Raw genomic sequence first — 24,995 nt, forward strand, 5'->3', positions numbered from 1 at the left:
TTGGGAGTGCTCCTGTGCTTTGCGCTGGGCCAATTTGGGTCCCCAAATGGGGCAGATCAGCTCAGTGGAGCTAGTTTGGTGTAGTGATTAAGGGCAGCAGGACTCTAATCTAGAGAACTTGAAGCCAGCTGCATGACCTTGGGTCAATCACAGCTTCTTGGAGCTCTCTCAGCCCCACCCACCTCACTAGGTGATTGTTGTGAGGATAATAACAACGCACTTTGTAAACCACTCTGAGTGGGTGTTAAGTTGTCCTGAAGGGTGGTATCTAAATTGAATATTGTTGTTGCTGTTACGGGAGCATTCCCAAGGCCTGTGTGATGATGTTCCGGGATGATATTGTGCTTTGTGTGCATGCAAGGAGATCCTGAAGGTGAGTACTGGGAGACCTGGCAATCCTAGGTTGCCTAAATAAATAAATGAGGAAAATAAGTTTTTAAAGCTTATAGGTTTTGCTTCTGTCATTTTGGAAGATCTCCGCCCCACACACACATACACGTTTTACATTTTTTTTAAGGCTCAGATTTTTCTGCAAACCTGGGGCTTTCCTCAGATGTGTGGAGTGGTCTGGCTTGTCTCTTCATGGCTCAAGTCTCTGAATTCAGGTATCCTCAGATGTAGCCCCGGTGAGATATATTCATAAGGCCATGCTTTGAGGATGGGGTTGGACTTGTTGGCCTCTGGGTACATCTCAGTTCTGTGCTCCTCAGTGGATTCTGAAAGAGAAGGAAAGCACTGCAGGGAGCACCAATGAAAAAAAACCTGAGGCTGTTCTGTGTCTTCAAAAGCACTATTCTACATTTTATTACACATATTTTTGTTCGGCATTTGCATTGTAGCCCCCTTTAAAAGGACTGGAAATGGCTCAGAAATTCCTCATTTCTACTTATGGAGTTGAAGATACTGCAGCTGTGGGCTCGAATGCTCAGCCAGGCTGTTTTCCCATGAGATTCACCTGATCAGAAACGCCATCATTTCTCAAATGTAATTCAAATGGAAGTTAGTCCTGAGTGAATTCTTCAAGAAGTTGAAGCTATTGGAGGAGCTAAAGCTGAAGTTGTTAAAATGGGCTACGTGCCCAGGATATGCACCCTTAAGCCCCATTTGTGAGCTCTGAGAGGCAGCTGGCTGGCTGCATTTGGAAAGGGATGCTGAACTAGATTGAGCTTGGTCTGAACTTGCAAAACACCTCTGATGTTTTGTTAAAGGCTTTGCAAACAGTTCTACTTTTGCATAATAAACGTGTGTTTGTTACATCACTGTTGTGATGTAACATCTTTCCAGTTTAAGCTTGTGTTGGGAGGAGGTCATCCTATTTTTTATCAACACTTTCCTCTTCAGCAGTTCCTCATCCACCCAACTAGTGCTTTAATTGTTATATCATGTGCAAGGTAGCTATGCTACCATCATTAGCACCTATCAAACAATGTTATGATCTATATAATAACCAGTGGCATAAATTTGTGCTGACTATCCATTGCCTGTTTCTTCAGTGTTGCTTTACCCATTAAACAGATAGAGGTCTAGTCTTCAAATCACGGATGCAAAATGCAAATGGTAGTAAAATATGGATGTTACTATGGCACTGTGGTAATATCAGCTTTCTTCAGAAATGAGTGCAGCTGGCAAATAAGCCTTAGGTTGGCAGAAAGTCATCAACTGAGCAGGCTGAATTTGCATCTGGGTCTTTCCACTTTTGGGCCAGTGTTCTACCTATTGTACAATACTTTCATTCACTACTACATCTGCTGTCTCTGAACTGCATGCATTGAATGAAATACTTTTAATTTTCTCCCTTGTCAATCTGCCTGTCAAGTTAATGGGAGACCTCCAAGTTCTAGCTTTGTGGGAGCACGGGGGAGGGGGGAGTCACTCGATGAAGCTGATGGGCCAAGCTTCATTTCTGGGAGGAGGCATTTCATTTGTATGCTTTCTTCACCTTTTTCGAAAACTATTGTCTGGCTGTCCTCTTTCAAAGTATTTGGGCATGAATGGGACCTGGTCCTTGAGGGAACAAAGTGTAACTTGGTGTTTGACACAGCCTGGCTAAATGGCTTTGATGCCACTGTACCATAAACCCCTAAGCATACCTGCCTGTTGCTTTACAGCTCTGTGCTGTGAGTTGTTTTATATGGCAGTTATTTCTCTCAACTTTTAGAGAGTTCCACATGGACTGCTTGCTCTAGTTTGGGCTCCCCAGTGCAGTGGATTTTTTTCAAGTTTTTGAAAACACTGTTTCCAAGATTTCCCTGTGCTTTCTCAAACCACTTTTGATCCATTCTTTCCTGCTGGCATGCCACCAAAGCATGTTTGCATTCCATATGGAAGGTATGTTGCTCTTCCAAAGATGCCACCACCCTTTCTCTCCCCATAGCTGCTATTTCTTCCCCCATACCATTGGAGAACTTTTTTAAAAAGCAGCAATAGCTAGATCAATTCATAATGATGTATCTATTAGGTTCACTGAATTTGCAGTTTTCCTTTTAAAAATTCTCTAGTCCTTTTAGTTTCTGAGATGCACTTTTCCTTTCATTTAATTGCATGCAGGGGCATGAGTAGAGACTTTTTTGAAAAATAAAAGCTGGGGGGGGGGCTAATAAACTGTTATAATGTTACAGTGCTATATAACATTATAAACAAATGGGGAAAGGTGTGTGTGGGAGGGGAACTGCAAGTACAAAGGAATAGGACAGGGAAAATGGTTGGGAAACATTTCAACTAGAAGCCCCATTGCTGTTGTGCTGAATTGACAACCACAGCGGCAACAGGAAACTACAGGGAATCATTGCCCTGTGGAAGACCCCTTTGTTCTGCAGCAGAGAATTATTGTTCTCTTATGCAGTCATGTAACATTTGCTTTTTCCAAAAATACAGTAAGGGAAAACAGCACCACTGCTTTCCCCCACCCAGCATCAAGGCTATTCCCGCTAATTTATGAACTGGACATTGCTTTGTAAAGAACCTCTTCTACTTGTGGAATATGGCTGGAACATCTATTAGTTGTGCTCTTGAGTTGGCCCTTCAAGTTTCTGTAGTGTTGGAAGGGACTAAACGTGGCCAGATGTTGATAACTTCTCACTGCATATGTCTTTCCCGTCAGATTGCATGTTAGGCTTTCAGCCGAAGTTACTGCTTCTGTCTGCTTCTCGGAGTCACCACAACCTTGATCCAACAGCGTGAGGCTTTCACAGTGCCTCAAGCACTGCAAGATATTGCATCATGTGCAGCTTATGTAAGGTGTTCATGGGATCAGTTGTGACATTTCACACTACATTGTAGTGTAGTGTAGGCACCACTTCTTGCCCAGCATGAAATGGAGGAGGGCAGTGGAGGAGGGCAGAAAGGTAAAACAGAGCTGGCTGTAGTCACCTGGTCACCCCTAACTGAAAGGGTATTACTTTCTCCAAGGGAGGTAAAGAATGTAAGTAGCTGCAGTGATCCATAGCAAAACAAGAGGCATGTAATGCATTTTGTATTCCTAATAAACCAGAGTGCAAGTGTCTGAGCTCTCCAGAATTCTTCACTAGGCTAGAAGGTGGGGGGAGGTCAGAGGGGGGAAAGATCAGACTCAGCCTTGTGATCTAATCCAAGATCGCTTCCATCACCCTCTTTACTTGCCAGCCTCACAGTGGGTGTGTAGTTAAAAGGTGCTTAATTTTTTTTATGATCAAGATTACTCAAGGGTGATGATGGTGATTACCAAGGACAATTGCATGCTGTTAGCATCCTTAATTATTATGAAATGAAAAATATACCAGTAATTTAGTTCAAAGGGTTCGTAATTAATTTTCAGCTATACTTCTCTTCCAAATAGGCTGCATGATCTCCTCCTGTTGCCCTTTCATGTAGGAACATAAGATGTACCCTGCTGGACCAAACCAGTGGCCCATCTATCTCTATTTCCTAGATCCCCCAGTGCCTGACTATATTCCCTAGAAGGCTTACAGTAGAGCATGGGACTCAACAGCTTCTGCTTGTGCCCCACTCCAGTATCTGGCATTCAATGATAGACTGCCTCCCTCCTTGGAGATCCCATTCAGCTGCCATGGCTAATGGTCACTGATGGCCCAATCCACCAGAGTTGGGGGGGGGGGTTGGTAGTCCTCTTTTACAGCTATCTAAGATAGCATCCATCACATCCTATTGCAGTAAGTTTGACAAGTGAGTTCCACAATGAATGACAACATACTTTCTTTTGTTTGTCCTGAATGTTCACCCCATCAGCTCTAGCATTTTGAGAGAGGACCCATGTGCTGTTTTATATACCTTCATGCCCTTACTAGCAGTTTTTCCTAAACTGAAAAGCCTCTTAACTCTTTAGCCTTTCCTCTTAGGAAAGGTGTTCTGACCTCTTGATGATTTTGATTGCCCTTTTTGGTACCTTTCCCATTCCCAGATCTACAGTGTCCTTTTTGAGATGAAACAAGCAGAATTGTACCCAGAAGCTCATTTCCTGCCAATCCACTAAACAGAATTTGAAGCCTTCCTGCAGGAGCCTCCCTCCATCTTGTAGCCCCTTATCCAATGGAAGAGCCACTTAAGAAGAGGGAAGCTTTTTTAGGCTGGAGGACATTCCTCGATCTGTAGAAGCTCAGATTTGAAAATGTCTACAGGGCAATGAGAAGAAGAGGGCAATTGTTCACTTCATCCACAGTGGCTGGAACAATAGAGTTAATAGTTCTCATATTTCCACTTCTGGGAAGCCTCCCATGAATGGAATGTCATATTTGTAAAGGCCCTAAAAGCCTATGGCAGCATGAACAATCTCCGAAAAAGAAAGAACACATAATATCACATTCTGTGAAATTGAACACATTCTGGGCACATTCTATGAATACCAGTAGTTTCTGGGTTGACCACACAAAGTATTCATTCACATGACGAATAATTAACATAATAGATTTTTTTAAACATAGGAATTAGTTGAAGGTCTCTGTTTGGTGGCTTTCAAAAAAAGGATTAGATAGATTCATAGTTTCAGGTGGGTAGCAGTGTTAGTCGGTAGTAGAAGAGCAAGATTTGGGTCCAATAGCACCTTAAAAACCAACATAGGTAATATTTCTTCAGAGGTGTACTGCCTGTGATTGTATATTCTGATTACTAGATGCTATGGGCAAAGAACAGAGGTTAATGATCTCTATCCTGCTATGTCTAGAAACATCTGGCTGGTCACTGCTGAAGAGTTGTACACCAGATGGGCTTATGGGATGATCCAATTCTCATGTTCCTACCTTCCCAAACTATTCTCAATCCCTATTTTTAAGGAGATTGGAAGTCTCCTCCTATAACTCCCTTGGTGGAGAGTAATTTGTCATTGATCTCAGGAAGACAGATTTTTGGCAACAGTGAGACAAGTGTAGATGGGAGCAAGTTCAATGCGCCTCCCTGAAAGATATCTAGGGTGCAGTCAAAGAGTTGTAAATTACAGTGAGATACTCTATTTGCAACACACATGAAGTCAGGCTGTGAGAGCTAGTGTAGTCTGAGAGATCTGGAAGGGTGATGACAGTGGTGGTGACCACCTGGTTTCATATGCGAAGGAGTTGGTACCTGCCCTTTTCAAGCACACGTACCATACTTCCAGCTATATACATGGCTTCCCCATGGGGGCCGCAGAAAGTTGCTGTGGGAACGCAGTTGCAAATATACCAGATATTTTGCCTTAGATTGGGGGCACTGGGCTAAAGATTCCATGAGATTTCTTCCAGCTAAATTTATGCTCACTACTTTCAATTCTCTTGATTCCTTGCCTTTCCTATAACCTTTTTCAGCTCCCACCCAGTTCTTGTGTGTCCCCTGTGTTTATATGCAAGAACAGCACTGCCAAGTAGCTGGATGGGGCCCAGTTACAGATGGAAATGCTGGAACTCAACTGAAAGGGGGAGTGCCTAGCTGGATAGAAACTAAGGCATATATTGCTTGTGTGTTCAGAACACACTTCTGCTCCAGATCTCTTGAAAATCTAATGTCTATCAAGGATTCTGTGCTGTAAAGTTTGTGTTGTCTTCAAGTTTCCTTCCAACTGAAAAGCAATGATCAGGACATGTCTTCGTATAGCAGAATAGTGGCTGGCCAGTAGCTATTCTGGCAGGCTGATCTATGAGATCATCATGAAAGCCAGCATGGTGTAGTCATTAGATTGTCACACTGGGACCTTGGAGAGCCAGATTTGGATCCCCATTTTACCATGCTACAGCAATTGAACAACTGCCAGTGGTGCAGGGGAAATAGTGGCCTAGGAAGGCTGAGGCAAGAAAAATGGTGCCAATGTGGGTGGGACCTTCAAAAATATGCACCTTCTGATCCACTTAGTACACAAAGGTGGTTTGACTGAGGAGTATATCAAACCAGGCTTAGGAAAGATTGCAGAAAAGCAGGGAAAACCTTGAAAGGAGATGATGTTATGTGGGTGCACCTCCATGTGAAAGCAACCCGAGTCTAAAATTACCTAATTAAACTGCTGTGTGTTTGTGTGTGGGTGTGATCACACAGAAAACAAAAAACAATCATTGCATGGTTGAACCCCCTTCCCTTGCAAATGTATCAAGGAACTCATATTTATGAGAAAGAAAAGCTAAATATAAACAGTGAAACATAAGAAAGACAAACGCTCTAATGAGTCAGAGAGAAGACTATGCCAAACTCCTTCTCTGTTACTCACTAGTTTATCATGAATTGGGAGGGTTTCGGACTGAACTTGTTGACTCCCATCTTTATTCAATAGTATAGTTCTTTGTGCACTTCTTAAATTTCTTGGAGGGGGAGGGGTGGTATGCTTTTTCACTTTGGTAAGTTTGCAGCCATATGCAATTCTAGATGTTTCAACCTAAGGGATTGGTGCCTTCACTGGTAGCCAGTTTGGTGTAGTGGTTAAGAGTGGCAGGCTCTTAATCTGGAAAACTCGGGCCACTTCACACACTCCAATTTTTCTGGGTTTTTCCTGTCCCAAAGCCAAGTCTTGCCAATCCACTTCGAGAATGCACTTTACACGTGCATCGTCCTCATGCATGTTATGTGGGTGTGTTTGTCACAGAAAAAAAAGGCCGCCTAACAGAAAGTACGTTATTTATCTGCGCCTCATCACAAATGACATTGATGCATTCCTGCCCAACTTTTTTTTTTTTTTTGAGCACATACCAGATTGTGCTATACTGTTGTCCTGTCCTTCAGCTTCTGTAGAAACTCGGCATATGTAGTACTCCGTTCTCTACCGCTGATTTCCCGCTCAAAGTTTTAAATGCAAAAGTGTTTAATAAATATGTGAACAGAGTAGCACGATTGTGCGATTCCATATCCTACTATATAAAAGGCAAACCGTGTTCCCTAGCACTCCCTCCCTATCTCCATGGAGGCGCCGTGCGCAGGGATAAGAAGTGAGTGAGGGCAAAACGATTTACCTTCCTGCTACCTTCTTGGGAACTCCAGAGGCCTGGAAGAGTCCAGTGTGGGCTGTGGGAAGGCTCAGCATGGCACCGAGGCCCTCCCAAGGTCACACAGCAGTGGAGGCAGGGCTCCCCACTGTCTCCGCAGGCCTTGGGAGGGCTACGCACAATCTAAGCATCAGCAGAGGGATCAGAGGAGGGAGCCCCTGCTCAGTCATAGCTTCTTGGAGCTCTCTCAGCCCCATCCACCTCACCGGGTGATTGCCGTGAGGATAATAATAACACACTTTGTGTTGGAATTTTAGCAAGTGTTTCTGTTTGTCATGAAAGAGTTAAACTATGCTACTTAATTAGTAAACTTATTTGCATGTAACCACTTAGGCCTTGAATTTGGATTCCCTCCGCAGAGAGGAGAGTCTTCCAACACTTTGTAAACCGCTCTAAGTGGGTGTTAAGTTGTCCTGAAGGGCGGTATATAAATCAAATGTTGTTGTTATTAAAAAAGACAGCTGGCTTGTCACGTTGGCTGGATCACTCACTAAGCTTTCTTTATGACTACTGCTGTCTTGTGTGTGGTTTTATAATGCCTCTTCCCGACTTAACCGGAGGCATACTTTTTACACACGCACAGTAACTGAATAATTCATACCACTGTATCTTCCATAAAGGCTAGCAGTTGTTAGCTTTCTGGACCACACTCCTTTTGTCTAGAGACAACCAGACAACAGTTCAAAGCAAATACCACTTGGAAGTCAGACAAGTGGAAGTAATTCCGCAAGGTTACATGGCCACAGCGAGTTGTGATGGCCATTGTTATAGAAGATCTTAAAAATTATTAAACCAATTTACAGGGGGAGGTCTGTCAATGGTTATTAGCCATAGTAAAGAATGGCGCCCCCAAAGGGAGTATACTTCTGATAAGCAGTAACTGGAAGCAGCCATTAAAAGATGACTACTTCATCATGACCTGGTAGTAAGCTTCCCAGTGGCATTTGACTAGCCCTGTTGGAAACAGAGTGCTAGGGTAGGTGGAACTCTAGTCTGATCAACTAAGGAAATTCTTCTGTTCTCCTTGTGAGTGTGTCATGATGGGGCAAAAGCTTATTTTGTATTATTCGAACAAAAGTACAGCATGAGGCATTATTGTTCAGAGGTGTTCATAGGATTATTCTGGTTGAATGGGAAAGGAGCCAGTCATTCATGGATAAAATATAGGTTACTTCCACATGGAGTTATTGCTCTACACCCCCACCCCCACCCCCACCCCCGCCCACACACAAATTGCAGTGGATTTATATTTGGCTTCTGTATAACATCCATGTGGTTCCACTAGCCTTCTGGGTTTTCTCAGGATCTGCTACGTTTTCCCCCAAACCTGCTTTGGTATATCTTTCCTGGAAAATCATACCCAACGTGGCTTTGTGAGAGTATGGAAGGGAATGTGCACCATATCAGGTATCATTCCATCTGCTGCTTGCTATTCCCTTCCACCCTCTGTCATCAGCAGACTTGTTATTTAAAAAAAAAACACTTTATCTCTATGCCAACTACCAATAATTCTTTTTTTAAAAAGGCAAAAAGCCTACTGGAGGTATGGGGAGAATTGCAGGTGGGAAGGAAAGCATGGAGTAAATTTTCATGGAAAAGCACAATTGCTGCTGTGAATGCTTGTGCATCGCAGTGGCAGTCAGATCAGAACAGGGGACTGGAATCATCCCCATGTGGAAGCAACCAAGGCCTGGCCAGATGGTTGGCTAATTGAGGTGATTCTACCAGTTTTCCTGAAACTCAAATGGAAAGCAGCTTTGTTCTTCTGGATTTTTTTGGTTGGGGTGATCCTTTGAAGAACATACTGGAACTTAATTTGCATCATGTTAATTTTGGTTACACAATTATGGGGAGCAGCTACATTGTTGTATGTATACACATCATCTTTCGATGACTATAATTCTGGAAGCCACGGGAGGTGTGAAAAATGTGGGAAGTTAAAGATTAGGGGTGAAGGAAGATGGATGTCCAGCAGGCCTGATGTGCCCAATGAGTGACTGCTTATTCAGGAAGCAGACAGGGTTTTGTTGGAGTCTTAATTTTCATCTTAAAGTGCCCACTCTTCTGACAGTCTCAGTTTGTCCATTTCCTCTGTGTCAGTCAGTGTGGTAGAAATGTTGCATCATCTTTCTATTGGCTTAGAAGATTCTCCCACTTTTTAAAGAGTTGTCTCCATTTTGTGTTTGTACAAATATTTAGTTTGGACAGATATTTAGGTTTTTTTTTAAAAAAAATGCATATCCTGCCTCTCAGCTAAAGGCTTTTAAAGCAGCTTCTGTAATAAAACCAGGAATTAAAAGCAATTCAGTAAATCAGTAAAAATTACAGTGGCAACAGGAAAAAACATGTCATTCTTTTTAAAAATAACCAAACACTGCGTGGAATGGAAATGGAAACATCTCACCTGTCATGGTTTGTTTCATGATGTTACCAGTATGCTTCTGAGTATATTGTTAATGTAGTGGGCGGACTCCGTTTGAGATAGCATGGTCTAGAAGGGCATAATCTTCTGCGCCTTCATTTGTATGAACGTACCACAAATGTTTATAACCTGTTAGTTCTTGTGTTTGTCTTTGGAAAGCCTGGTTGCGCTGGGTTGGATCTGGAGGAAGAGTTCACAAAAGGCGTTGGTGGAGCTGAGCTTTCCCCTTTCTTCCCCTTCCCCCAAGCTGCCTGAAACTCCTCCTCAAAGAGCTGGAGAACCTCACAAGCAAGATACACCACAGTATGAGGTGAATCAGGTAACAAGGCGAATTGGGTAAAGTTGCCTCTTTCTCCCTCTCCTTCTCAAAGGTTGAGTCAGTGAAAGACTGAAGGGAGATGATTTTACCTAATTCATCTTTGTTGCTGCAGCAGTCTGTTCTGTAGCACAGTTGACTTGTGATGTTCTCCCCATCCTCAGAGAAGAGTTTGGGGACAAGTGGCAGACTGCGTGAGGAAGGGGAAGGCAGGTAGATCCACTCCATCAATTCCCTTCTCTACTCTTCCACCGGATCCAGCCCATTACTATGAGCTGCCTCTATACAACAGGACAAAAAACTCACCTGTCTGTTTTTTTCTCACACCAGGTAATAATTGAAAGATACAAGGGAGAGAAGCAGCTGCCTGTGCTGGATAAGACCAAATTTCTAGTCCCTGACCACGTCAACATGAGTGAATTGGTAAAAATAATTCGGTAAGTTTGCCTCTATGCAAACATGTAGTGGTCTACCCCAGTAGTAAGCACCACGTGCTTTGTTTCTGTTCAGCAAGGTTCCTAATGATGCCCAAACTTTATTTTGGTTAGCTTATCCTCCCTTATCATGGCCCTAGGATGTTCGTCTGCTATTTATACTCTGCCTTTCTCGCTGAGACTTATCCATACAGCTTGCATAGTATTAAGTCAATATGATCAACAGCTGGGACATACAATAAACAACACTATTGTGTTAAGGATTGCAGGGATTTGAAAACAGCAGAAATCCAATATTGAGCTTAAAAGCAATCCTGAAACAGGCCTAAGAAAATTGATATAACATATTAAACAATGCAGAATTATCCAACAGGAACATGCTTACAGCAACAGGACAGTGCACAGTAATATGGTCTACAGACCTATCCCTCTACCAATGCCTCTAGTATACGTAGCTCAGGAAAGAAAGGAAAGAAGCCTGGGCCGGGGAGACTACAGCTACAACCTGCTGAAATTCAAAAAGTTTTTTAAAAGTTGACAGGAAAGGGTATGTCTGTTCTTTAAAAACAATGATGCAAAACCTGTAATAAATGAATAACTTTTGCACAAATTCAATAACTTTTATATAAAAAAACATTAATTATGTTAGAATAGACCAAAGGACCAAACATGTTTCAACAAAGTCCTCATAAATGGTCCATTATCATCATAAAATGAATTTACAAAGAATATATAACACACGCACATATATACAGGGATCTTGTTGCCACAATAAATTCCTTAAAAGCAATACCCACAAAATTTAAGTACAGTTACAAAATAACTGGTAAGCTATAACTGTCCTATAACACCAAATGTGACTAGTTTCCTTTTATAGACCCATTTTAAAAGGCCTATGTCTATGAGGATTGTTCCCTTAGAGAATGCTCAAATAAACAGGCAGATGTTCAACAGGAAAGGGGTTTTTATTAACTGAAAAATAAAAAGCAAGCATACAGAAAACACATACAGCACACACACTGAGCTAACTACGAAGACAGGGGAAGCTTGATAATTAATAGTCTTGGAGAGAAGGACGTCTGCAGAGGAGCAGCAAAACAACCAGCATTTCACAGAGAGAAGAGGTTAAGAAATTTACTTAATTTTCCAGTAGAAAAACACTCTAAAGAATTCAAAAAGAGTCCAGTAGCACCTTTAAGACTAACCAATTTTATTGTAGCTACAACAAAATTGGTTAGTCTTAAAGGTGCTACTGGACTCTTTTTGATTTTGCTACTACAGACTAACACGGCTAACTCCTCTGGATCTATGACTCTAAAGAATTAAAATACATATTGGCACAATTCAAAAGGGGCCTGCCATGCAAAGAGCAGCATACACTCATGTCCCCTAGAATCATCCGCTGCATCAAGATGACCTACAGACCAAAGTAGCAAAAACTTCAGAGGCAGCCCACATGGTTCTCACAAGAGAAGTTCTACAAATGCAGGTTAGCAGGAAAGGGAATCGTGCCTCTTCCAGGAGGATAAGGAATCCATGTGATCCACTTGATCCAATGGAGTGTTTCTGTGGACAGAATAGTTTTCACTTGCAGAGTGTAGCTTTCTCACCTACCCCTTCCCACTACAGTCCAAAATGAGCCCTGAAATACTGTTCCTGTCTCCCAGGAGCAGAATTTCAAAAAGGGCATTTGGGGTGGGTATGGGGAGGTGAGAATGTTCTTCATAGGACAGTGTCTTCCTCTGCTGTGTATAATTTGTGTATGCTTTAAACAACATTATTTTATTTTTTGCTAATGCAACTGTAAGGGTTGTCTTATAGACAAAAACTGCACAAGGAAGAGGAGAGAGAGAATTAAACTTTAACTCTTTCCTCCTTGGCTGTTACCCAAATAGGAGGTTTCCTTAATTGGGGGAATTAGCATTAAAGGAGACAAGCAAGATGGGTAACTGAGATTTTCCACCTATGTCTATGAGGATTGTTCCCTTAGAGAATGCTCAAATAAACAGGCAGATGTTCAACAGGAAAGGGTTTTTTATTAATTGAAAAATAAAAAGCAAGCATACTGAAAACACAGCATACACACCGAGCTAACTATGAAGGCAGGGGAAGCTTGATAATTAATAATCTTGGAGAGAAGGACGTCTGCAGAGGAGCAGCAAAACAACCAGCATTTCACAGAGAGAAGAGGTCCAAACAAATTGGGAGGGGGGGTGCGTGGACAGGTACCAAGGCATGCACACTCTGAGTACATAGTTGGGCAGCCCAGTTATAGGGCAAAACATATTCTGGGGCAAAACTGATGTCTGTGCCCTAAAACAATGAGTTAATGGCTGTCTATGGAGGTAGGGCAATAACTTGGGAGAGATTTGGTATGACTATCTGGGATGGTCTATAGATAAAAATATTGCTTTATGACCTGGTAAGTACCAGGCAGGAAGGTTATCAAACATTTTGAATAGCCCCAGTTAGGTAAGTGGGAGAGAAACGGAGGAGGAAGGCATTGATGGGATTAGGCAGGGAATTTTCTCAGGAAGCCTCATTTTTTCTGCTTCTCTCTGGAGTGTGGGGGCCATCAGTCAGTCATTTCCCCTGTGACTCATGGCTTGGCAACTTTCCAGTCTCCAGGCTGGCTGGCATCCACTCTGCCTAGGGCCAAGCATTGTCTAGGACTTAATAGCAAGAGGTTTATGATATTCCTTTTAGAATGGTGTGGTGGTATGACTGCTAACACGGCTGCTTTCTTGCTGGAAGGAGCCACATGACCCTACTATTTTTGACCTGACTGCCACAGGTTGGTCACCCATGTCTTAATTGTTGTAGTGAGTTGTGCATGTGTGCCAGGCCTGTGTGTTTAGCTTGGTTGCAGTGACTTCTTTCATACCCTTCTGCCAGGCGCCGGCTGCAGCTGAATCCTACCCAGGCTTTCTTCCTGTTGGTGAACCAGCATAGCATGGTGAGCGTTTCCACCCCCATCTCTGAGATCTACGAGCAAGAGAAAGACGAAGATGGCTTCCTCTACATGGTCTATGCCTCGCAGGAGACCTTTGGCTACTGAGCCCTTAAACCACAAGAGGACTGACACCAAACTGTTGCATATCTAATACCCCTGCCTCCCCAACTCCCCCCCCCACCTTGGCAAACAGTGCTGAGAGAGGCTTGTGGCCCAGGAGTAGCACAAAAGCAATATGTGCTCCTCCACCCCTCGCAGTGCAACAGACCAAGATAGTTCGGTGTGTATGTGAATGTATGACCCATGAGTCTTGACTTTATCCTCGCCGTTGCTCCACTCCTTGTGTGTGACACTCATTGCTCCATTTCACTCACCCCACTGCGTGCTATCTCTTCCCTTCTCTCTCTTTCTCTGTTGTCATAATGTCCTTTTTCTTAGTCCAATGCCAAATGGACGTGGCTTGTGGCAGGCAGAGGAAGAAATGAAATGTTTCCTTGCCTTCCTGGGGAAGGTGAGGGACTTGTCCACTGAATCTTTATTAAAGAGCAGAAAGTTCTTCAGAACAGTCAATATGTATTGTTGCTCTTGAGTTTTAATTGATTTTAATGACATGCATATCAATTCTTGGTGCTACAAAGTAGAAGTAGGCGTCTCTACAGGACTGTGTATAATAGATTTATTTTATTAATTTTAAGCAGGATGGGGGGATATAATTTGCTTGTATTATGTAGGTTTTGAAACAACAGCGACAAAACAACCCAAGCTTCTTTGCACTTTAAAATGTAGTAGAGGTGAGAGTGGAATTAGCGTGTTTTTCACAAGTCTGCTGCTTCTCTGTCAATATTTGTCCTTTTGTCTTTGATGAGGTTCGGTATTTTGTTGGTTTTTTTAAAAAAAAAGATGCCAGCCTCTTTTTCTTTTTTGCAGTCTTGCATGCAGAAATTTCTTTTCTGTTCTTTTGGTTCCCTTGTGGCAAACCAACCATTCACTCAAGGAATGTACTGATTTATATTGCTCCTTTCCTCTCTTTTTTAAAAAAAGAATTACGATACCAAAAAAAAAAGTGTGTACAACAGGAAAACAAAATACACCCAGCTGAGTCTCTGCAAATATCTATATAAATAAAGATAAATTAAAATTGATCTTGTAAGAGCAATGGATTTCTCTTTCCCCCATGCCCAGGTCTCTTGATAATGAATGTCTTGATCTCTCTGGAGGATTTAGCTGCTGCTACAAATAGGGAGAGATGGTGAAAGTACTTAATTCACTAGCTCACAATGTTGATTTCTGCATTATCAGTGGTGTTGATCCTACAAATACAGGAAAAGGTTGATGCTTTTTCAGTCTGATCCTCAAGGCCATAGTTACATATATTGCTGGAGTTCTGTGATTGGAACTCCCAATGTCTTTAAAATGAGCCATAGTGGGTTACTGGAGGTAGGGTTTGTTTGGGAGAAGGAGTCCTTCAGAGACTTTGTGCTGCTAACATACTCCTGGACACACATATGCCAGCACTGCACTACAAAGTGTTTTGCTCCAGGGAGAGGGATATGATGCCCAGCACCAAGTGCTCTGCATAACTGGAACCGGGCAGCATGAAGTGGTGGGGGCAGGGTACATGTTTGTCTAACATGTTTGCACAGCCCTGAACTGTGAATTAAGCTGATGAAACCATGATTTTTGTTTCTGAGTGATTCGGGGGTAGCATCTGGTGCTGTAACACACTACTTGGACCTGTTTGTATGTGAAGAAATCTCAAGCTGGTAAAAGCCTCGAGAGCTTGTGTGTGCCACGCCTCCCTACCTAAAGCATCTGTTTAAACACAGAACCTCTGTGACAACAGAAAGAATGGGAGTTTGCAATCAGGAAGATGCTGGATTCTAAGAAGTGAACCAACTCAGTTACGACTTCCTTTCTACCGGGTATAACAGGAGCGTGCATTTGTCCAAGTCTCATGGGGGTTGTGATTTCCCTTGAGCCAAGCCACCAGGGAATAGGACTTAAGTAAATCCTTAAGTAAAATTCCTCCCTGCACCAGATCCTCTCTCTCCCTCTTGATTTTGGCTGCCTTCATGACCCCGCCTGCTCTACCAGCATGCAGCCTACTCACCATTCCATCCCCTTCCTTAACCAGAACATGCTGCTACTGTTCTTTGTGCCAGGCCCATGGGTTTCCATGCCATTGGGATTGGTTTGTGTTGCCTTTATACTCCTCTCTTCCCTGCATGTGCGTTGGGAAGGTATGAGCCTTCCTGCTCATAGGCTCCATGGAAACATCTGGCTGGCCTTAGTTACAAACAAATCATTGAATTAGATGGACCCTTGATCGAATCCATCAGAGCTCTTCCTATGTTCTTATGACATTGAGGATTTCCTCAGTGGACTTATCAGCATAGACAGTATAGTGCAACGGAGCCTGTTTGCTGTAGTGGTTAGACCCACATTCAAATCCTCGCTATGCCATGAAGTTCACTGGTTTGTGTTCCCTTTATACTCCCCCCTTTCCTGAAGAAAAGAAGCCTGTGCATTCAGCCAGGAAACACCTCTTCTTTTTATTGCTATTACAGAAACATTGGTTCCCTACGAGTTCAGTCATAAGCAACTACCTAGTTGGAAGGACTGAGCCTAGGTTAAAACAAAGCTGGGATACAATGTTAGCAGCATGCATGGTAATCAAGTAAAGAATACCATAAATAAAACATTTTCTCTAACAGTGGCATGCTAATGAGCAGGGGTGAAATGCAAGCGTGTGACATTTTGCCCTATGCATTAGCATACACATGTTTTGAAATGTCCTAATGACAAGTAATTGTAATGGAAATACATGGTCAAATGAATGGTGGGGGCAGAAGCCTCTCTCTTTTGTACTGTGTAAAAAGCTGCTTGAAGAGCAGCTACGGAAATCCATATAGCGATGCCTTTTTTTTCAGTAGTGACATTGGTACTAATTCTTACAAAAAAGGCTAAACAGAGCCACAGCATCCAAGCTTCAGTTCTGGGGAAAAAAATTCAAAATCTGAAAGATGCTGTCAATGAACTAAAAAAGACCCTTAAGTGCTGTTCACCTTACCGCCCTCTGCAAATTCTTCTGCACTTCATCAGGTGCTATTTTAGCAACAACCACTTGTACACTCAACAGGCCCTGACCATGTGCTAGCTGCTCTGCTGCCAGTGGGGGAAGGAGGAGGTTAAGATGTTCTCTGGATGTTTGGACTGAATAGGAACAACCAACTGGTTGGTGACTCTGACTGTCTTTTCATGCAGCCCGTATGGTGGGGGGAAAATGTAACAGAACAGCATTAGACACCTCATCTGCTTGTACAGGAGCTAAGGTAGCCAACTCTGGCTTGGGAAATTCTTGAAGATTTGGGGGTGATGTTAGGGGAGTGGAAGCTCAATGGTGGTGTGTGTGATGCCATAGACCCCACTCTTTGAAGCTGCCTTGTTCTCTAGGGGAACTGATCTCTGTAGACTAGAGATCAATTGTAACAACAACAGCATTCAATTTATATACTGCCCTTCAGGGCAACTTAACACCCGCTCAGAGCGATTTACAAACTGTGTTGTTATTATCCTCATGACAATCACCCGGTGAGGTGGGTGGGGCTGAGAGAGCTCTGAGAAAGCTGTGACTGACCCAAGGTCACTCAGCTGGCTTCAAGTGGAGCAGTGGGGAATCAAACCCAGTTCTCCATATTAGAGTCCCGCCACTCTTAACTACTGCACTAAACTGAAGTTGGCAAGCCAAAGAGTGAAATAATCATAAAAGGGCTCCTTTGGAGACAACAGGTCCTACTCAACAAGAACACACAAAAAAAGAAAAAGACAAAAGAGGAACAGGGCCTATGTTTATAAAATTTGCATATTGTGGAGAAAGTAGACAAAAAGAATTTCTCCTTTAGGTCTAGAACTCGGTCTCCCGATGACATTGATGTCTAGTAGATTCAGGATAGACAAAAGAAAATATATCTCTTCATACAACACAATTCATTTTGGAATTAGCTTCCACAAGACACAGCCAGTAGCATAGAAGGCTTGTAAAGGGGAACAAAGGCACACATGGAGAATATATCCATAAATGGCTGTTAGTCATGACAAGTAAATGAACCCTCCATGTTTAGAGGCACCACACCTCTGAAAACCACATGTTGGAGGAGCAATGGGACAGAGGAGGGTTATCTTATTGTCTTGCTTCTGGGCTTCGTAGACGTAGTCACTGTGGGCCACCATGGGGAAACTGCTAACCTAATGGGTCTTTGGTCTCCCCAGCCAGCCTATTCTTGTGAATTAGCAAGGCATAAAGCAAAGTTTAGTGCTTTAAGGGGCACTAAACTAGGCAAAAGTAGTCCCCCCCCCCCCGTTTTAAGAAATATTAACATTATCACATACAAATAGTCATTCTTGACTTCTTTTTTCCTTCCATATTGAATGAGTACATGTTGATGGGGAGGGCACTGCTAAAGCTGCTAAAGTTCACCTAGGGTGCCCAAAACCAGCCTTGTGAGTTAGACCCATGACTTATATCAATGATGCAAAATTGCATAAATTTCATTAACTGGCACAATTTATTGTGCTTCAGTTAATCACAAGGATGGCTGCCAAACACCAGGTGCACTGGGCTGTGCAAATCCTACTGGCTTTTCATCTCTCTCTCTCTCACACACACACACACACACAACACTGATGCATCTGACAAAGAGAACTGTGGTTCTTGAAAGCTTATGCTACAGCTAAGTTGGTTAGTCTTAAAGGTGCTGCTGGACTCTTTACTATGTTTCAATACCATATCCTATGGCTTTCTTTCCTTTCAGCAGATTAACAGAAGGCACAGAAACCCTGATTGGGTCACGTACACAAGTAAATTGCTGACAGCAACATTCCAACTAGTTCTAAGTAATTTGAGTGTAAAATCTTGAGATGGGTAAAATATAACTCCACATCAGAAGTAGTGCAGCTAGTAGGACAAGAGGGCCTCCTTTCAAACCTGTTCTCCTGTCCTTGAGCTGCACAGTAACACCTTTACAAAGATAGAATCATTCCCCCAATATTTGTTGCTGGCACCAGTTTTAAATGCCTTATAGCTTTAGATCTTGCCAGCTGAACAGCCTTCCCTACACACCCTGTCATTTGCAGGAAAGCCATCTCCTAGCAGTTGCTACTCCCCAGATCCATCCCTGAAGCACTGCCCAGGTATAATAAAGAAGCCCTATCACTTAGACGAGAGTTGATACCGGCTGCATGTTTCTAGCCTTCGACATGTGAATCTAAATGCATTTGGAACAGTGTGGTAGGTTGCTTGTAGAAACATAACCAAATCGAGGGAGGAAGGTGGTTTTTAGGCTGAGACTGGTGGAAACCTGAAGGGGTTCCTCCACGATAGCAGTAATGAACGCCACACTTGCCTGAAAGTGAGCCCATCTCAGCCTGCGGGAAAGTGCTTTATCTTTATTATCTATCCATGCTAGGCAATAATGAAGCCCAATAGCCCCTCCACCCCATCCATTGAATAAGCTGACACTGGAACAAGTGCTACAACCTTTTTCTTTACTCTGGCTTTCCATAGCAGACATGGCCTTTGCTTCAGTGGTTCTTTTTTACCAGGGACCATCACTACTTTCTGGTCCCTATCCCTATTTCACAGTTACTTTTTTTCATTTTGGAAGCTGTTTTATTTAGATTTTGTTAATGAGAGGTGCTTGAGTTGTTGTTAAAAACCTTTCTATGCCACCTTTCCACCCAGTTCAGGGTGTCCAAGGCAGCAAACATTAAACCATTTCAGATATTAAAAAGCATTTAAAACACAAATACATAAAAATATTTAAAACAAATTGTGGAGTTGCTGCTCTTCAGGGTTCAGCCCTTCCCCAGTCTAACGAAAAGGAGATCATTTTGTCACCAAATATAAATGCAGCAAACAGGAACCCCAAGACACCGGTCCCATGCTGAACACAGAACAGCTACTGAGGTCTGTTTTGACTAGCTGCTTCTATAGGGCAGTTATGTTTTTCTAATTTAAATTTGATAAATCACACACTCCCTTTGGTATTAAATTAGTGTAGGGCAAATGAATGCTACATGTGGAGTGTAGCCTGTAGCATGGCAGAGGTCAAGTGCATGCTTAATGCTATTTTGTATGAGAACGGGGGCACGATGTGCTCCCTATTTTCATGTGTGAAAAGTTGGAGGGTATAAGTCTTCCTGCTCATAGGCTCCATGGAAACATCTGGCTGGCCTTAGTTACAAACAAATCATTGAATTAGATGGACCCTTGATCTAATCCATCAGAGCTCTTCCTATGTTCTTATGATATTGAGGATTTCCTCAGTGGACTTACCAACATAGACAGTATGGTGCAATGGAGCCTGTTTGGTGTAGTGGTCAGACCCACATTCAAATCCTCACTATGCCACGAAGTTCACTGGGCAACCTTGGGCCAGTCAAGCTCTCTTGGTCTAACTACCCCACAGGATTGTTATGAAGGAAAATGGGGCAGGGGATTATGTCACCCTGAGCTCCTTGAAGGAAGGCCAGGATAAAAATGTACTAAATACATAAAATATATGGGAGGGCAGGGATATCATACTTGGGGACTGGGAAGATCTAGGTTCTAATTCCTCCTCAGCTATGAGGTCCACTGGGCCAGTCACTACCTCCCACCCTACCTTTTCTCACACCTGTGAGAAAACAATATATTCTTCTCTTCTTCCAAGAAATAAAAATATGAGAAAACCACTGACCTGTAAGAATCACACAAAAATTTAACAGGAAGGAAATACAGGATACAGGCTAGTGCTTTTCAGATGTGTTTCTAGTACAACCTAGTAAGTACTTGTCTTTATATAGCCACATCAAAATGGCCGCCATAAAAAAGCACTTTGCTTCCGGAAAAAGTCAGCCTTCTGTTATTGCACAAATAGATGCCCTTCAGACACACGAGAAAGAAAATGGCTGATGCTATGGCAACTGCTCAGTGCCAGGACACTGCAGCTCCAAGCCTTCTGCATGCTAGCCCAGATTAGGATTTAAGAGGATGAAAATGAAGGGGGAAAATAATAGAATCAAGACAACTGAGCTGGGCAGGAAAATGATTATGTTACATTAATTATATTTAGCTAAAAGGTTTTATGGCACTTCGGTAAGAATGAAACAGGACACTCTCAACTAGCCAAATCCACACACCCAACATCAGCTAATGGTTTTTCCAGGTCCAGTAAGTGTACAAAATATATACAGGGCAATTGGCATAACACCTACTCCTCCTGCCTTTTGTCACAAATGTATCTCCTGTAATTAATGTTTGAGAGACATTAATCTTGCTTTGCATACATAGTGCAACCCCTCCTCAAACAAACAAACCAAACGTTTTCTGATTCATCAAGTGATGAACAATCAGTGGCAATTCCATTTGTGAAAAAGTGACTTTTTGAGAAGAAAATGAACTTTATACAAGTCTAGAAGATGGTATAACTTTGTTGCCACTCAACAAAATGTTGACTAAAATGAGGTTGCCATTTTGTCAGGCTATGTTATTAGGCAATGCCAAAACCAGGCTTATGTTGCATAGCCAGGTCATTTAAAATACACAAGAGCATTTTGCTGCAAGTGAAGGATACCTATGATGTTTTATCAGACTGCTGTGCTTGATTGCCACTCCTCACAATAAGAAATATCTATCATCTCCAATGTACTCCTTCACTGCCGGGAAGACCTAGATATATTGGAAGCTGCCACCACAAACAGCAGCCCCAGCCCTTCTCCGTCTCTTCTACCAACATCCAGGGATACTCAGTGGGTGACGTGGTGTGGGCAAATTCCAAGTTCCCTCACCTCTGCTCCAATTCACTGCCTGGTGCTTGTAGGAGGAGTGTGAGTGGGGACAGCGAAACCCCTAGCATAGTCATCACTTCATATTATGTGTTACGTATTCCTGGATGCTATAGGGAAAAGTGGGACACTCATGGGATGGAGATCTGCAAAAGGACAATAGCATCTACTACCCCACATGTAATCTCTTTGTGCTGTTTTCAGAACTGCAAATAGATTTTTTTAAAGTTTGTCTTTTAAAAAAAAAATGGTGCTGAAAAACACCTCCCCCTGCATTAAGAATCTACTAAGTGACTTGAGTGATCCTGAGAGCATTTGCTCTGGAGACACCTTTTGTACAGGCGTACAGGGGTAGGGGGATGAATGGCCTAATAGTTTACCTTGAGAAGTTTAACATAACATATTGTGTGTTATCATTCACATATAACAGGGCTGCCAATTAGTTTTAAGCAAAGAAAAATCCTGGTAGTCTGTGTCCAAACCAATGCCCACCTGTGATTGAAGCCATGGTAGAAAAGTGGGATATAAATTTTTTAAATAAATGCCAGCCAGGGCCTGCAGGTTTCTTTTAGAGAAAAAAACCATCAAGATAAAGCTTTCTAGAGTTTAGCCCCTAGCCCCAAAGCAGATGCCACATCTTCAGCTTCAAAGAGGACTCAGAGGAACCCCCCCCCCACACACACATAATTTACTACTCACCCTGCAAAGTACCCTTGAATTCTCCCCCAACTCTCCCCATCGGCTTAGAAGAGCCCTGACTCAGACAGCCCTTTAGAATCAGCCTGGAGAGCAGCTTCTTTCCTACAATTCCTTGTGGAAAGGCTACATGCCGCTAGAAATTCTGCCCATATAAAAGTCACCCTCGTTCTGGACACTGGACTGACAGAGCACTAATTGTAGTGCAATAAGGCGAGAATCTTTTATTTTTCTCTTTTTAAAAAAATCCCTTATGAACAATTCCTTAATAAGAAATCCATTGTAAGAGAAAGGAGATTGTGCCCTGCAGAATGGCTTTGCAAAAATGGCAACGGGGCAAGGACACATTTTGTTGTAAGTGCTGTGGGGGGCCTATGTCCCACCTATTTGGCTAACTGACAAAAGAATGCCTTGTCAAATCCTTCAGAGCCTTAGGAGTTTGGCTGGATCCTGTTTGGCTTCTGTGTGAAGGAAAGGCATGGGGGGTTTATAAAACAAGTTAGAGAAAGAAGTCAACTGGAGCTGTACTGGGCAGAAGAGTTTTAAAATAGCAGCAATTAGCAACCAAACAAAAATATCTGTGTCTTGGTTACCGAAGGGAAGAGATCTAACTGGACGCACTGTGCGCTGGAGGCGGGTGGGACAGGGCAGCCATTTTTGCAGAACCACTTTTCTAATACAATCACATTTAACGCTTATCCTGCTGAGACAGTAACACTTTGTATAGATATTTGCAATGGTGTATTGCTGCAAACCCCTTCCAAGGAGCCCATGGAAAACTGTGCTCCCCTTTTGTACATTCCAGCCCCTGTCCCCAAATCCCAGAGATCAGAAAAAATACAGTAGGTTTCCAAAATAAAAGGACTGGTGGTATCTGGATCTTTCTATGAACCTTAAAAGCTAAAATGTTTATTGAGACCACTTGTTGCCTCTCTGGTCCACATACATAAAATGTGTGTTACTCTTCTGTAAGAACCCACACAAATGACTTTGTAAATGGTGTCATTTTCCTTAAAGAAAACTGAGCACGCTCCATCCATCTGAAAGCTCCACCCAAGTCTCTTCTGTTGACTGCATGTAAGGGAGTTGACCTCTCCATGTCTCCAAGGATGGTCTAGTCAGCAGCTCCATTCTGAATTATTACCCTGAATCAACCACTTATCATGAAGTACAGAACATCTAAGGCCTCCATTTTTCCAGGGTGAGTGGAGTGTTCCAGTCTATGAAGCCCAATACCCGTTCTTCAAGGGCCCAAGAAACTTTGTACATTAGACAGGTGAGCCTCCAGTCCAAGAAAAGAAGAGTGTGAGGAGGAACCAAATAAATGCTTATTGAAGATACGTCTTTCCAGAAAAAGGAAAGGTAATTCCAACAGCATTCCCCAAAACTGTAAGAATAATCTTATGGCCTTGTCTGTTCCCGTGATTAAGATACAGGCTATGTTGCAGTCCAAATGCCTTTCACCAACTCCTGATGAATCACCCAGAGCTGACAACTTACGTTCAACAAAAATATGGTTAGAAGAAGAACTTTCAAAACAGACTGTGGGCCACAGAGGCAGACTTCTCATCTTGTTACGTTCTTTGCACCAAACTCTTTGTACCACGGTATAAATTAGGTTATTCCCACACAAACTGCAGCCCTTTTTTCCGTTTGCAAAAGGTACTTTCCCAACAGTCATAACTGCCCACCCACCCCAAGTACTGTCTGTTTAGTCTGTTCTCCGAATCATGTTGGATAACAGGATTATTTGAGAACCAGCATAGCCTCTGTCCCATCTTTTCTTGTTAAGTAGAGTCCATGAGTGAGGTAGTACTCCCTCTGCAGGAAGGCATAGAAATAGTCCGAGATGAGCAAGATCTGCAGAAGAAACCAAGCATAAGTTACGTCAGTCCTTTCAAAACAAAACAAAATGGCTACATTTGTAGACCTAGTAATAAAGAGAACAAGCCGCAAATCAGGAAGTCCCAAGTTCAAATTTTACCCCTGAAAAGAATTCACTAAGCCAGCCTCAGTCACCCATTTACAATATGGGGGGAGGATAATATTGGTGGTGCTGTGGTTCAGTGGTGAAGCAGAAGATCCCAGGTTCAGTCCTTGGCATCTCCAGTTAAAAAGATCTCAGCTGGCAGGTAAGAAAGATCTTTCTTTCCTGAGGTTCTTCTGAACAGCCACCATCAGTCAAAGCAGACAGTACAGAGCTGGAGAGACCAATGGTCTGACTCAGTGTAAGACAACTTCATACATGTCCTGACCAACATTACATAGCTTTTGTAAGGATTACTGAGACAATATATGCAAAGTGCTTTGAAAATGGTTTTGTTTTTTTTTGAAATTTTTTTTATTGGATTAGACATCATTATATTTCATACTTCATACAATCAATTTCCTTTACCTATCTTTATTCTAACCCCTCCCTTTCCCCCCCCTTTTGGTTGACTTCCAACAGTTTTCCAACCCCTTGTCCAATTTCCCCCTACTTATATCTAACTTATTTTATCCCTTGTATATATACTTTCACTCTCTTCTAGGCTTCACTATATCAACTAAACATTACATTTCTAGCATATCATCATTACTGGTGTCCATTTAACTTATACTCTATGTTATTTATGTAATTTCTCCATTATATAGCTATCTATCAATAATAATTAATCAGTTTAACCCAAATTCTTAATATAACTATAAACGCCATATACCTTCAGCATAAGTTAATCAATTTAACTTAACTTCTATATACTTATATTTGTTCTATTTTGATTATATATTTTCTCCGTTATACAATTATCAGTCAAAAATGAAATTACTACTTAATATAATAATCCACTAAGATAGTTGCCTAGATATTTTCATTTAACTCCCCGCTCCCCGGTAAAGTCACCCCCCTCTTGTTTTATTGCATTTCAGTAGTTTTCAAACT

At 42.3% G+C, this 24,995-nt stretch overlaps 2 protein-coding genes across 2 annotated transcripts in view; one reads left to right on the top strand and one right to left on the bottom strand.

The window, feature by feature from the left end:
- Positions 1-14,697, top strand: part of MAP1LC3A (microtubule associated protein 1 light chain 3 alpha) — a 42,844-nt gene extending 28,147 nt beyond the window's left edge. Inside the window, exons 3-4 of the mRNA XM_054981202.1 lie at positions 10,499-10,605; positions 13,498-14,697. Coding sequence (XP_054837177.1) covers positions 10,499-10,605; positions 13,498-13,660 — 270 coding nt within the window. The 3' untranslated portion in view covers positions 13,661-14,697. The remainder of the gene's footprint in view (positions 1-10,498; positions 10,606-13,497) is intronic.
- A 7,587-nt stretch (positions 14,698-22,284) lies between these two features.
- Positions 22,285-24,995, bottom strand: part of PIGU (phosphatidylinositol glycan anchor biosynthesis class U) — a 47,218-nt gene continuing 44,507 nt past the window's right edge. The window contains exon 12 of the mRNA XM_054980533.1: positions 22,285-23,935. Within this exon, the coding sequence (XP_054836508.1) occupies positions 23,822-23,935 (114 nt within the window). The 3' untranslated portion in view covers positions 22,285-23,821. The remainder of the gene's footprint in view (positions 23,936-24,995) is intronic.

Source organism: Eublepharis macularius, chromosome 5 (assembly GCF_028583425.1).
Source record: "Eublepharis macularius isolate TG4126 chromosome 5, MPM_Emac_v1.0, whole genome shotgun sequence".
NCBI lineage: Eukaryota > Metazoa > Chordata > Lepidosauria > Squamata > Eublepharidae > Eublepharis > Eublepharis macularius.